At 48.3% G+C, this 13,041-nt stretch overlaps 1 protein-coding gene across 1 annotated transcript in view; it reads right to left on the bottom strand.

Annotated features, from left to right (window-relative positions):
• Positions 1-13,041, bottom strand: part of Tudor-SN (Staphylococcal nuclease domain-containing protein 1) — a 72,138-nt gene that overhangs the window by 37,367 nt on the left and 21,730 nt on the right. Inside the window, exons 7-9 of the mRNA XM_050191288.3 lie at positions 12,779-12,869; positions 2,428-2,516; positions 153-371 (exon numbers count right to left, since the gene is read on the bottom strand). Of these exons, the coding sequence (XP_050047245.1) occupies positions 153-371; positions 2,428-2,516; positions 12,779-12,869 (399 nt within the window). The remainder of the gene's footprint in view (positions 1-152; positions 372-2,427; positions 2,517-12,778; positions 12,870-13,041) is intronic.

Genomic DNA, 13,041 nt, shown 5'->3' with positions numbered 1-13,041 from the left:
GTTCCATTTGCCTCTGTCACTTTCTTGAGTGTTTCTTTACAAGATTGGCTCTGGGGAGTGTGAGCCAGCGCTGTCCACAGCCAAGAGGTGGCGAATGTGGAACAACCTTTTAGAAACTGCAGGAATCGTGCAGCGGATGAAAGTGCACTCACATCCCGCCAATTGTGACCGTGCAGCAGGTCTTCTCGGGGAAGGAATTGGACGCTGGCTGCTTGTAGTCAATGCAGACCTGCACCTGCTTGCCAATGAGTTTCTTGCGGAGGAACTCCCGCGCCTCGTACATGAACGGGATGTCGTAGAGGGGCCGGAAGTTGCGCTCCTTGCCGCCTCCGCCACCGCCCGACGCCGGTTCCTTGGGCTCCTCTGGACGTCTGTGGCCAAGAAGAAAAAGAAAAGGGGTATGACGTCATAACAGAAAGGGTAGATTCCCGCAAGATTGACTGACAATTCGTGGATCATGGGGGACAGTGGTAGGTCATCTTAAAATACGAGTCCGGTGATTTGACCTAGGTCACATCACTCGCTTGAGCTCGCATCACACTGGCAGACCACTCCCAGCATGCGCGTCAAAATCTGGCACTGCTAGGTCTTGGCGCTGTCACGCAACACGCCGCAACGACAGCATCGCGCCCGATACAAAATGCACCCAGATGCGACAAGGTGCAAGCCAACGCATTCCTACGTTTGTCTGATTAAGACTTTATCGTGCCCAAAAAACTGCACCCTACTACAGTAGAACCCATTGATACATTCCTCGCTGTTCTGTTTTCCCGGCTGCTACATTGTGTTTTCGTGGTCTCGACCTCTAAATACCATTGGCTCCGATGTACTATGCTCGCGCATCTTACATTGCATTTGAAAGTGGCCGCCACGTAAACACAATGGTGCAGGGAGAAATTGACTCTTGCACATTGCAACAGGTGGCCAATCCGTTGCAACAAGCGACTGAACTCTGCAATAAATTAACAAAGTTGCACAAGCCAGGCGTGGAGCAAACATTGGCAGAAAGCATGCACAGTTGGCAAAGCACACCGATTAAAATCTACCAGGAACCACGTGCACTAGTGCCAATTCTGCCAAGTACTACAGGGTTACATTTACTTTGCATCTGTCTTATTAGCATCTTACAATTGCCGATTCTCCTTAGTCAGCTTCACAGCGTTATGCAGTGAAGCGTACACACATTATTGCGGTAGGGGCCACTGTCACGGAACACCATACGTGTCCTTTAATTGTACACGCGTGCATCTGCCGTTCCTGGTCGCAGTATTTGCCCTGAGACATTTAATAACTGCCCTGGCAGCCACTCCGACTGTTTCTCAGGTTGTGCTGCGGCAATTCGTGCCCTTCCTCACGGTTACGTTTTCCCGACTGGCAAGTTTTTTTTTTTTTTTTTTTCAATGGTCCCTTTTAAAACGTATTAACGGGATTCTACTGTACTGAAAAAGTGGCACCAAGTGACCCTTGGTTTGGCTTCCCTAGGCACAAGCATTGAAAAAAAATTACAGGAGGCTAGGTATGCACAACTGCTGCCAAGGAGAGCAGTCGCACTGGCTAGGAGAAGTCCCCTCGTCAATACGTCAGCTCCAGCCTGAAGTTTCTCGTGCGCTGACAAATTCGAAGTAGCCATCTGACTGTGACACTTTTGCGATGTTCGGAACACAACTTTGATGCAGCATGAAATTAAAAATGAGATGTTGCATACTAAGCATGTCATACGGCACAGCCTCTGTTGGCTAACCACAGCACAGTCTCTTGCTGCACGGCCTGCATTTTTTTGCATGTGTGTGGGCGGGACAGAAAGGGGGGGGGGGGGGGGGGGGGGGGCTCCACATTACTTTGATCCCACCTGGAGTTCTTCAATGTGCACCTTAAAGCAAAGCCCATGAGTGCCTCTGCATTCTGCTCGCACTAGAATACAGTCACTGTGACCGGGAATTGAACCCAGGACCTCGTGCTGAGCCACTAAAACCACTGTAGCAGGTACAAGGCAGTTCTTAGCACCTTTCCTCAACCTTCTTTGGTATTCTACAAGTTTCAGCTCAAATGAGTCATTACTGCATTGAACTGATAACCCCTGCCAGTCACGCATAAGCTCTAGACTATGGAGTCCTCCTTGAGGTATCAACAATATGGTCACGGTTTCAATTCCTGCCGCCTCCACAGCAGCAGCATTCCAATGAGGACGCAACGCAGTAACACCTCTGAACTGCGCATTGATTGCATGTTGAAGAATCCCAGGTGGTCAGAATTAATCCAGAGACCCCATCATCAGAGCCCCCCCTCACACACAATCGTATCGCGGTTTTGTCAAGTAAAACCTGATAATTAAAAATATATTTTTTTTAGGTACTGACAATGGATAAATGAGAAATGACACAAGAGCACACCAAAAGGTGCAGCCAAGTTGGAGGGATGCTCGCTCACTTTGGCGGCCGGATGCTGGAGAGAAAGATCTTGCGCAGCTCGTCGCCAACCTTCACCACGAGTGCGTCGGCATTGATGACCTCCATGACCTTGAGGCACCGTGCAAGGAAGGCAGTGGCCACAGTCAGCAGTCAGGCACACACAGAAGGCAACAGGCAACAAAATACTCGAGTACATAATCAGAGCACAACACTCAGGAGTCATTAAGGAGGAACATTAACCCTTTCAATGTTAAAACATTTTTTCCGGAAAACTAACAAAGGTTCAGAATGTTTTTTTAAGGGATACAGAATAAAGATCCGAGAATATTGCGAAAGCACCACAACTGCATTCCTAAGACACGATTGCTCTTGTATATAGTCATTATTCAGGCTACTTTTGAGCAGGTGGCGTTATTTTTGACGCTCTGTGAGCGGCCACCGGGTCACCAGCAACAAACTCCCGTCAGCAAGCCGGCAGACCTGACGTCACTACTCCCTTCAGCAGCGACGGGGCAAAATCGCCGGTTGCGCGCCATATTGTTTTCTCCGCGTTGCACCGTGCGCAATGCTAGGTTCTATTGAGAGTGATGGCACGAGTGGAGATTACGACTGTACTCTAAATGCCAGTACTCTGAATGCATAAATGCCAGTACTCTGAATGGACGGCAGCGGGCCACCACGAGAAAACGCTGACCGGACGACTAAGGAGAGCGTCACTTCAGCTGGTCTGCTCTTGGATTTTAAGCGCGGGGCGTGCGGTGTCCACGGACATTATTGTAAGGAGTTTTAAGGTAACCGGGATTTCAAATGCCATGGACGGCACCGAGGACGACTGGATACATGAACGTGCAGATGACCCGAGCAGCAGCAGCGAGCCGAGTCCGAGCAGCGATACCGATGAAGACATCTAGCGAGGCTATCCGCAGCTAGACGCCAGACATCCCACCGTAAGGTATACCGTATTTACTCGCATAATGATCGCACTCGCGTAATGATCGCACCCCTGAGTTTTGTCGTCAAAATTCGATTTTTTATATTTCCTGTGTAATGATCGCACCCCGAACTTGCCGCAGCGATATGTCATGTGCCGAGTCTAGCTAATAATGATCGCGCTTACCATCTGTCGAATGCTATGCGAACGACTCTTCAAGACAAACCAAGCGGTCTGCACGCACCAAACATTCTTAAGTAGATGCCTCATTTCATTACTTTCATCACTTTCCGCACTTCCATGACAAAAAGAGGTACAACCAAACTTGCCTTTATTATGTGTAGGCTTTATAATGGTTGGGGTCAACAAAACAAAAAAAAGGCGCCTTTCGATTATTCTCATCTGCACCCGTGGGCACGCAACAAATTGCAAGCGGCAATGACAGTAGCCACGTTTACACTGATACGTTAAAAGTGTACCTCATTCATATGCCAATGCTTGTAACACAGCTATGATATTCACCCACCCTTAGCGCAGACGTGCGGAACTATTAGGATAGTAGTGAAGACAGATGACGCAGTTTCCGCAGCATGCCCGCCATGTGTTTCTATGTCACTGGCAGCTAAGCGCGCCCATCTGTTTCTGCACCCCCAAAGTGGACATGGCTACATTATTGCCGCAAACTTGCCGATATTATTCATTACTGATGCGGAAGAAACTGTTTCAATGCACGTAATGTACTCACGAGAAGAAAAAAACTGCGTTCGGCGCGCTCCGCCGGCTGCCATTTTTGTTTTGGTGTCCCGCATCCCGCAGCAAACACGGGCCGAATTTTTATTTTTTATTTTTTCGCAGGAAATTTAACCCGCGTAATGATCGCACCCCTGAATTTGCATCACGTTTCTCTGACAAAAAGGTGCGATCATTATGCGAGTAAATACGGTATATGGCACGATTAAACAGGTTTTTCCATACGTGGGTAGAAAATTGAACAAAAATTTCGCACTTCCGTGGAAGGGCCGCACCTCATCAAAATCGCGGAAAGAAAGTGCGGACCTCACACGAGTGTATAAGGTACGTTTATCTAGGTCGACTAATCACAGGGAACCCTGATCATGAGAAGGAAATTCACAGAAGAATAAAAATGGGTCGGATCGTACACGGCAGACATCGTGAGCTCCTGACTGGAAGCTTACCATTATCACTGAAAAGGAAGGTATACAATCAGTGTATTGTACCGGTTCTGACATATGGGGCGGAGACTTGGAGACTGACAAAGAAGCTTGAGAACAAGTTAAGGACTGCGCAAAGAGCGATGGAACGAAGAATGCTAGGCATAACTTTAAGAGACGGAAAGGGAGCGGTTTGGATCAGAGAGCAAATGGGTGTAGACGATATTCTAATTGACAGTAAGAGAAAAAAAATGGCGCTGGGCAGGTCATGTAATGCGCAGATTAGATAACCGGTGGACCATTAGGGTGACAGAATGGGTACCAAGAGAATAGAAGAGCAGTAGAGGACGGCAGAAGACTAGGCGGTGCGACGAAATTGGGAAATTTACGGGTGCTAGATAGAATCTGTTGGCGCAGGACTGCGGTAATTGGAGATCACAGGGAGAGGCCTTCATCCTACAGTGGACATAAAATAGGATGATGATGATGAAGTGAAGTCAAACCCACTTATAACAATATTCCAAGTGCCATGAAAATTCCATTGTTATAAAAAATAATTGTTATAACCGGGTTGCATGAAAAAATCAATAGAGGGATGGCGGAGCTGTTCTAAGAAAACTATAATGGTGAGGAGGCCAGCACCCCTCCCCGCCTGCTGGTGGTATTCACTCGTTTAATTAACTGCTTCCTGGGTGCTCTGATTGCGTGTAACAAGCTGCGGCTGTCGGCATTAAAGAATGGCACTCGTGTAACAGCGGCTAAGAGGGGTCACGGGCAGCAAGTGACACAAGCTCCTCCGAGGCATCGCATTGGTGGCCCCAAAAGAGGCCTTTTAAATAATGCGAGAAGGTTGCCGAGGCAGCCTGTCAGCTTGAGAAATCCAGAAGAAACGCTGAGGCAAGATCACCACAGGCATCTCGCCACGTACTTCTCACTGGCTTGCATGAGAAAACGTTGTGTCCATCAGCCCTGCATGTTTTACGCGAAGCTTGCCGCCATCCTTCTCCAAGGCTCAGGTGCTCCATTTAGTGCAGCGGAAGCTTCCTCGTGAAAACGAAACACCGGAGGGACTGAATCATCTGCCGGGCCTCATGCGAGGACAACATTGCGGCAGCCTGCCCTACTGCTTCATCGCTGCCGTCCTCGCCACGCTATAAAAGATGCAAGCACGTTCGTGACGAACGCCTCGTTGGCTAGAAGCACTTAGTTTCGAAATCTATAGTCGTGCACTTTCTTTTTATCAGCAACGTCGTGCATTGCCGATGATCACCGAGCTGATCAGCCATCTTCCATTTCGGTGGCGAGTCAAAAAGACTGGAAAACCCCATGGCCAGGAACGATTTCGACGCCACCAACAAGGACGAATACAAATGATTAAGCTGTTTGCAGAACTGCGCAAACTGAGGAGCCAGCAAGCAATCTGGGAGCAGCGCAGTTGGCGCGGTCCATTCGTGTTTCAGAGGGTGGCACGGGTAAAGCTATGGGCACAGCCCATTCGTGTTCGAAGAGGTGGAAGGGCGACGGGAGAAAGGCGCGCAGAGAAGGCTGAAAAATGAGCGCATGGCAGCTGTCAGGGCCATCGCTCAGTGGCTAAAATTTCTGGTTTTCTTTTTTTTTTCTTTTCAAGGATTTCGCATTTCACTACCTTTTGGCACAGACACCCAGCAGCCAGACTTCATCGTTATAACCGATAATGCGGCATCGAGGCATTGTAGTAAGCAGGTAGGTTATTTCACCATACAGAAGTTGACGGTGCAGCAGCTTCTCATTGTTATAACGGATATATTGTTAAAACTGGTATTATTATAAGTGGGTTCAACTGCAGTCGTCTTTACCTACAGATAAATTAACTAGGCCCAAGCAGATGCTGTCAAAAAATTCCTCATGTCGAGGCGGGCTGGGGCCGGAGCAGCAAAATGGCATTGCCAATTGTCTTTTGCTTTCACTTCTTTTCGGGCTCACCAAGCCTTCTCTTACGGTCAGAGTGAAGAGCTGTCTTGGTATGTTAGCCGATTAATTTACTAATACAGTGAAAACCTCGTTAAACCGTAGTTGGCTGGAGCTCGGGAAAGGTACGTACTAAACGGTAGTACTGTTTAACCGAATAGCATGGGATCGCCCACTTACCTGTCGAAAACGGAACTCAGAGAGAGTGCGATGAAAGGGGAAAAAAACATGCAGTATTTATTCACTTCGCGCAACAAAAGCATTATTTTCGTTTGATGCCGCAGCGGCCTAGCACGACGACGACAGCGGCCTCAAACTTACTGAAGCTGCGTGCCAGCTTTTCAGCCAGCCCCATCTTCTCGGCAAACACTCGCATAGCAGATTCCTCGTTGGCGTTACGTATTCTCCGTGCACGTGCGCAGTAGTGCTGCAGAAGTCGCGGGGGCGCCTTTTTCATTGCCGGGTGCCGGAGTTTGGAATAATTTTCATTTGGAATAGAGTTACGTTATCGCACCCCTATTGTCGCGACGATTGCATTCATGAGGCTGACGTAACACGCAGCTTATGCCACTGTCAGGCCTGAATCGCCCGTGCTGTCGCATTCCGTGTCGTCCTCATCACTGTCGCTAGTCCACACTTCGGCAACAACAGAGGCAACGATGGTGAAAAGTCGAACCTCGTAGCCGACACCTCTTCGCGGTCGCAGCAGCGCTGCCGAGCAACTCCTTCGCATTCCAAATGCCACACACCGTAGTCAACAGCAGATCCCTATCACGTGCCAGCGCCGACTTCTTCGTGTCACGTTCGATAGCACGGACGATGTCTAATTTTTCTTCTATGCTGACAGCACCCGGCGTCTTTTTTATCCGAGCTTCGGAACGACGCGAGTCCTCGCTTGCACGCCATAACACTCTCTGGCACCGCGTCGTAATGATGTTGATGTGGCTTCACGCGCAAACACACAGGGCGCTTGGAGGCTGTTGTTCCGATCTCTGAAACGTGTTCTGCCGGGCCGCCCGATGGAGACGGCGCAGCGCCGTGTTTGCGCGACGAAAAGTTGAAATGCTACGTTTTAACCGATGCGCACGCAATAAGCTGGTAAGGTTTATGCGGATACGAAACACATTATGTTCAATGGCCACTGAGTCGGGGATTTGACTTTACTACATTTAAAACGAAACTACTGTTTAAGCGGGTACGGTATAAGGGGGGACACCCCACTTAAATTTTCATTTTTTATTTGTGGCCACAATTTGATAAAACTTCCATCACTTATGTATTTTGACATGCTGATTTCAAATATTCAGTTGGTTTTCCCATGCAACAAGTACTTTTCAAAATATAAGCAATTCATGCTTTTTTGTATGGAATAATTTGGAGGCAAGTTCTCTCTACAATGCTGGCTGTTAATGAAGGAGACTGGCACATCAAAATGATGTTGAATGATCAGAGGTTGCAGTGCTACAAGAATGAATGTTCTAAACTGATTTATGCCGAAGTTGCAGCATGTCAAACTTTTGTAAGCAGAAGGCATTAGTGTAACCCTGAAGAAATTATTACTTTTTCAAAATTTCTGTAATGATATTTGTTCACATTTTAGGCCTACTGCACTCCCATTTTGTCCACCTTTCTGACGAAAAAAGAATTATTGCAATAAGATGAGTAGAACCAGAGATATCGTCACTCCAAAACTACACTACCATCAAAAATGTCGTTTTGAGAAAACGAGAAAAAACATTTCAGGACATGTCCATGGTGATTACGGCAAATGCTTGAATACTAAATTGATCAAGGATGATACAGGGGTCCAACCAGGCAAGAATGAAACTTTCGCTTCTTTAAGGGGGGACACTGTAATTCAAGTAATGTTCATGATGTTTTCCATCAATATTCATGAAACTTTCCATTCTTGTTAAGACCTTTGTGCTGATTTCAAATATGTAATTAGTTTTCCAATAGGCCATTTAGTTCTGAAGATAAATAAAATTCATTGTTCATAATTTGCAGAAATAGGGGAAAAAATGCGCTACGAAATTCGTATTGGCACATGCCTGGGTACTAGAAAACATAAGGAACATAATGGTAGGAATACTATTTTGATATATCAAATATTAGTAATTTTATAGCAATTCAATCTTTACTGTTCGAATTGTGGCTACCCTACTGTCTGATCTAAAGCAGAATTGAAAATTTTTAAAGCAGAAATTCCAAAATCTGACCCTACATCGTGTACAAGTGAAAAGTCGGTGTTTTGAGAAAACGAGAAAAAAGGAATACATTCACTTTTAATCGAAAGTACAGAAATAATTTTGCATTATATTGCAGTGAAAGTGGCTAAAAGGCACCAGGAATGTAGTCGCTCTGACCACGGCCACCCAAATGCGGCAAAAACATCGTTTAGCGCCGTTCGCCGATTCCCGGTGGCTTGCATCGCGGGCGCGGCAAGGTTGTTCACGCGGGTCGAGCTCCATGCCGACGCGATATCGCCGCAACACGCGCACGTGATAACGATCTTTATGGCGAGGCCAGATTACCGTTCGCTTTTGCCTACTGCGACGCTGCCGCCGCACACCTTGCACTTGACGACATCAGTCCGTTCACGGAGTCCTACTGAGGAAAGCGAAGCCTGCCTCGGCGTCGACTGGCGCGGCTGCAACGCCGTCGGCGCGAGTGAGCAAATCCAACACCCGCGTTGTTGCTGGCGTTGACGCAAGAACTCGAAGTTTTTTTGAGCATTCATCTCCCTCTGCAACAAATCCGCACGTTGCAACATTGCAGTGTCACGCCGAACGCAGCCGCTGTCTGTAACGATTTCACTCAATTGTGAGCTGGCTAGGCCTATTTCGGCATCATTTGCGGTTGGCGGCGAGCTACTCTCGATGCTTTTAGAAGGAATGGAGCGCTTTTGAAAGTTATAAGCTGATCGCTTCTTCTTTCTGCCGAACTTGTGCCTCGTGGCGAACTTTCCCGGTGGATCGGACATCCTTGGGCATGTGCCAACAAACCTACGAGACGCGCAGTTGCGTCGCCTGCGCAGTGGAGCAGACGATGGGAACCTCGCGCAGCCAACCACAGCACGCGTTTTTGGTCACGTGCGCTAGTCAACGAATCGGATCACGCGTTCGGGCTTTTTTTTCTCCCCGGATTTCAACGTCACTGGCGTACCGACGGAGTCACTTTTGGCGGGAAATTAAAGAAGGAAGGCTCCTCTTTCCACCGAGACCAAGATGGCTGCGATCGCGCACGTAGAAAAAGAGCTACGCGCCGCGATAAAAAGGGCTGTTTTTGCGCGGAATTCAGCTCACAGTGATGTTACAAATTGATATTGCGGACGAAATACTCTTCCCCGAGATTCGAAACTTGGTGAATTAAAGGAATATTAGCTGTAGATATCGAAAATTTCGTTTTCAAAAAATCGATTTTTTCGCCGCAATGAGCCGTGTCCCCCCTTAACAAGGTTTTACTGTACTGTCAAACCTCAATACAGTTTAGACACTTTATAACGTAACCGCTTATAATGCTGAACCGGCTATACCTCAGTTTACCCTTCCACAAAATTCCATCTACAGTCGAACCCAATTATAACGATACCAGTTTTAGCATACAGTCAACGACTGAATTTTCAGACGGCCAAATTTTCGGGCATGCCTGATATTTCGGACGTCTCTGTGGAACCGCCACGAGCACCCATAGAATCAATGTATAATGACATCTGAAGTTTCGGACGCTCGAACCCCCCGCCATCCAATCCTCCGGACTTTTTGACGCGACGGAAGGTCCTTTCGCTCCTCGCGCAGCGCCCTTGCGAAGGAAATCGACTTGCAGCCGAAGCATATCACCGCTTTGAACCACAACTAGCCGAATCTAGCTGTCACATACCGATTTGGTCTGGCCACGGTAGCTATGTTCATTGCCGCACTTCGGCGCCATTTCGTTTGTTTGCGCAGGCCACGTTTTGGCTAGCATGGTGTGTGGTTGTGCTGTTGTGTCAGTGTGCTCTGCGACACTAGGCCTAGGTGCTTCGACGCTCGTCAGCGAACTCCACTGTTCGCAACTTGAGGATTTCACTTGCCTTCAATGGCCCCCACTCTGTCTTCGTCGTCCTCGCGGATGGCATGGAAGCGTGGAAAGCAGTACCGTCGGTTAACGATGGAGAAGAAAGCCGTCATTATTAAGCAAGCCGTGAGCGGCCGATCGCAGGCTGACGTGAGCAAGGAGTTCGGCATTTCTTCAACAAGTTCCTCAAGCCACTGCAGCAACAACACCGGCTGCCCGACGATGCACATGTACATAATAAACCGGCAGTCGGCTGCATACAGAGTTTTTGAACGCCTCTTTTTATAGCCACTTCACTGATGCTTTGGCAGGGTTTCAGAAGCCTGGTACTTCGCCCTTTACCTCTAGATCTGAGAAAAAAAAGAAAAAAAGGTGCGTTCTTTTTCATGCATTCATTTTTTCGGACTGCCTGAATTTTTGGACGTTTTTACGTTCCCTAGAGGGTCCGAAAAATCGGTCGTTGACTGTATATCGGTTATAACAATGAGAAGCTGTTGCACCGTCAAATTCTGTACATTTCCCATGGTGAAATAACCCACTTACTACAATACTCAGATGCCACATTATCAGTTACAATGATGAAGTCCGGCTGTTGGGCGGCCGAGCCAAAAGGTAGTGAAATGCAAAATCCTCGAAGAGAAAAAAGAAAACGAGAAACTCGAACCGCTGAACAATGGCCTGCTGCCCCAACAACCGCCGCGCGCTCATTTTCCAGACATCTTCACGCGCCTCTCGCCCATCGCCCTTCCACCCCTCTGAACACGAATGGGCTGGGCCCATAGCTCTGCATCGCGCCACCCTCCGAAACACGAATGCACCACGCCAACTGCGCTGCTCGCAGATTGCTCGCTGGCTCCTCATTCAGTGCAGTTGCAAACAGCTTAATCGCTCGCATTCATCTTTGTTGTTTGCATCAAAATCGTTCCTAGCCACGCGGTTTCTCAACCTCGTTTGACTAACAGCTGGTTTGACTCCCCGCCGAAATGGAAGATGGCTGATGCACCCGCTGATCATCGGCAATGCATGAAGTTGCCAATGAAAAGAAAGCGCACTGCTATAGATTTGGAAACTAAGTGCTTCTAACCAATTAGACAATCGTCGCGAACATGCTTGCATTAGATAGCAATGGCAACGACAGCAGCAATGACGCAGTAGAGAAGGCTGCCTCAACGCTGTCCTCACAGGAGGCCCGGCAGATGATTATCTCCTCCAGGGCTTCGTTTTTACAAGGAATCTTCCGCTGCACTACTTGGAACACCTGGATGCCTTGGAGAAGGATGCCGGCAAGCTTTGCGTAAAGCATGCAAGGCTGACAGACATAAGCTTTCCTTGTGCAAGCCAGTGAGAAGTACGTGGCGAGGTGCTTGTGGTGATCTCTCCTCAGCGTTTCTTCTGGATTTCTCAAGCTGACAGGCTGCCGCGGCAGACCTCTCACAATATTTTTTGAAGTCCCCTTTAGGGGCCACCAAAGCGATGCCTCGGTGGTGCTTGCATAGTGCTTGCCACCCGTGACCCCTCTTTGCAGTTGTTGTAGCAGTACAATTATTTAACACCAACAGCCAGAGCTTGTTACATGCGATCGGAGTGCCCAGGAAGCAGTTAAACGAGTGAACACAATCAGCAGCCAGATGGAGGAAGGTGGTGGGGAGAGGCACTGGATTCCCTGCCATTATAGTTTTATCAGCTCTGCCATCCCCCATTTAGATTTTTTTTCATGCAACCTGGTTACAACAATCATCGGTTATAACAATGGAATTTTCTTGGTACTTGACCATTGTTACAAGTGGGTTCAACTGTATACACATACTGCTTAGAGTGCACCGCGCAAGATGAAATACCAGTTATAATGCAGCTGCTGGAAAATTCCTGACTCATCGAGCGCCTTTCTCGAAGGGGTGCTACATCTGGGGGAAATGAGGAGGAGGAGACGCGGATGTCCTAGCGAACGAACAAAGAAAGCAAAAAGCTGCAGCGGCACAGGCAACACCGCATTGCATGCATGCTCTCAGCAGAAGCACGTGGGTTGCTTTTAGGCTGCCAAGGCAATGGCAGCCGGCCGCGTGCCCACTGTCACAGTTTGGCTCTTCAACTCGTGCGCGGACAATAAACAGCTTTTTACGACTCCTGCACTGCGAAAAAAATCTTTTCCAGAATTTTGCTGCATGCTGTGGAACAAATGTGCCGCTCTACAATTGTAGAGCTATCTCGACATTTCCGTCCTAGCGCCCTCACAAAACCAGGGAAGCCCCCATTTGAAGACGCACCTTTCCTTCAAACCGCTGCTCCTTGGCGTCAATGGGGATGCCTGTGGGCTTGTAGTCCTTCCAGAGCCGCAACCGCTTCTCCTTGGCCTCCCTGCGACAGGCACCATTGCAGCAGTTCAGCACTCAACCCTTGTGCGTTACCAAAACAACAAACAAGTAGGAGCGTGCGAAGCCTAAAAAACTTTCTAGTGCAGCCCTGGCCGTTCGTGGTTGTCAGCACGGCTGAACACATATGCACTCCGTACATTTTGTTTCACAGGTAA

The sequence above is a fragment of the Dermacentor andersoni genome, chromosome 10, assembly GCF_023375885.2.
Source record: "Dermacentor andersoni chromosome 10, qqDerAnde1_hic_scaffold, whole genome shotgun sequence".
NCBI lineage: Eukaryota > Metazoa > Arthropoda > Arachnida > Ixodida > Ixodidae > Dermacentor > Dermacentor andersoni.
Note: the sequence above shows the minus strand (reverse complement) of the source record. Positions and strands in the feature narration are given on the sequence as shown.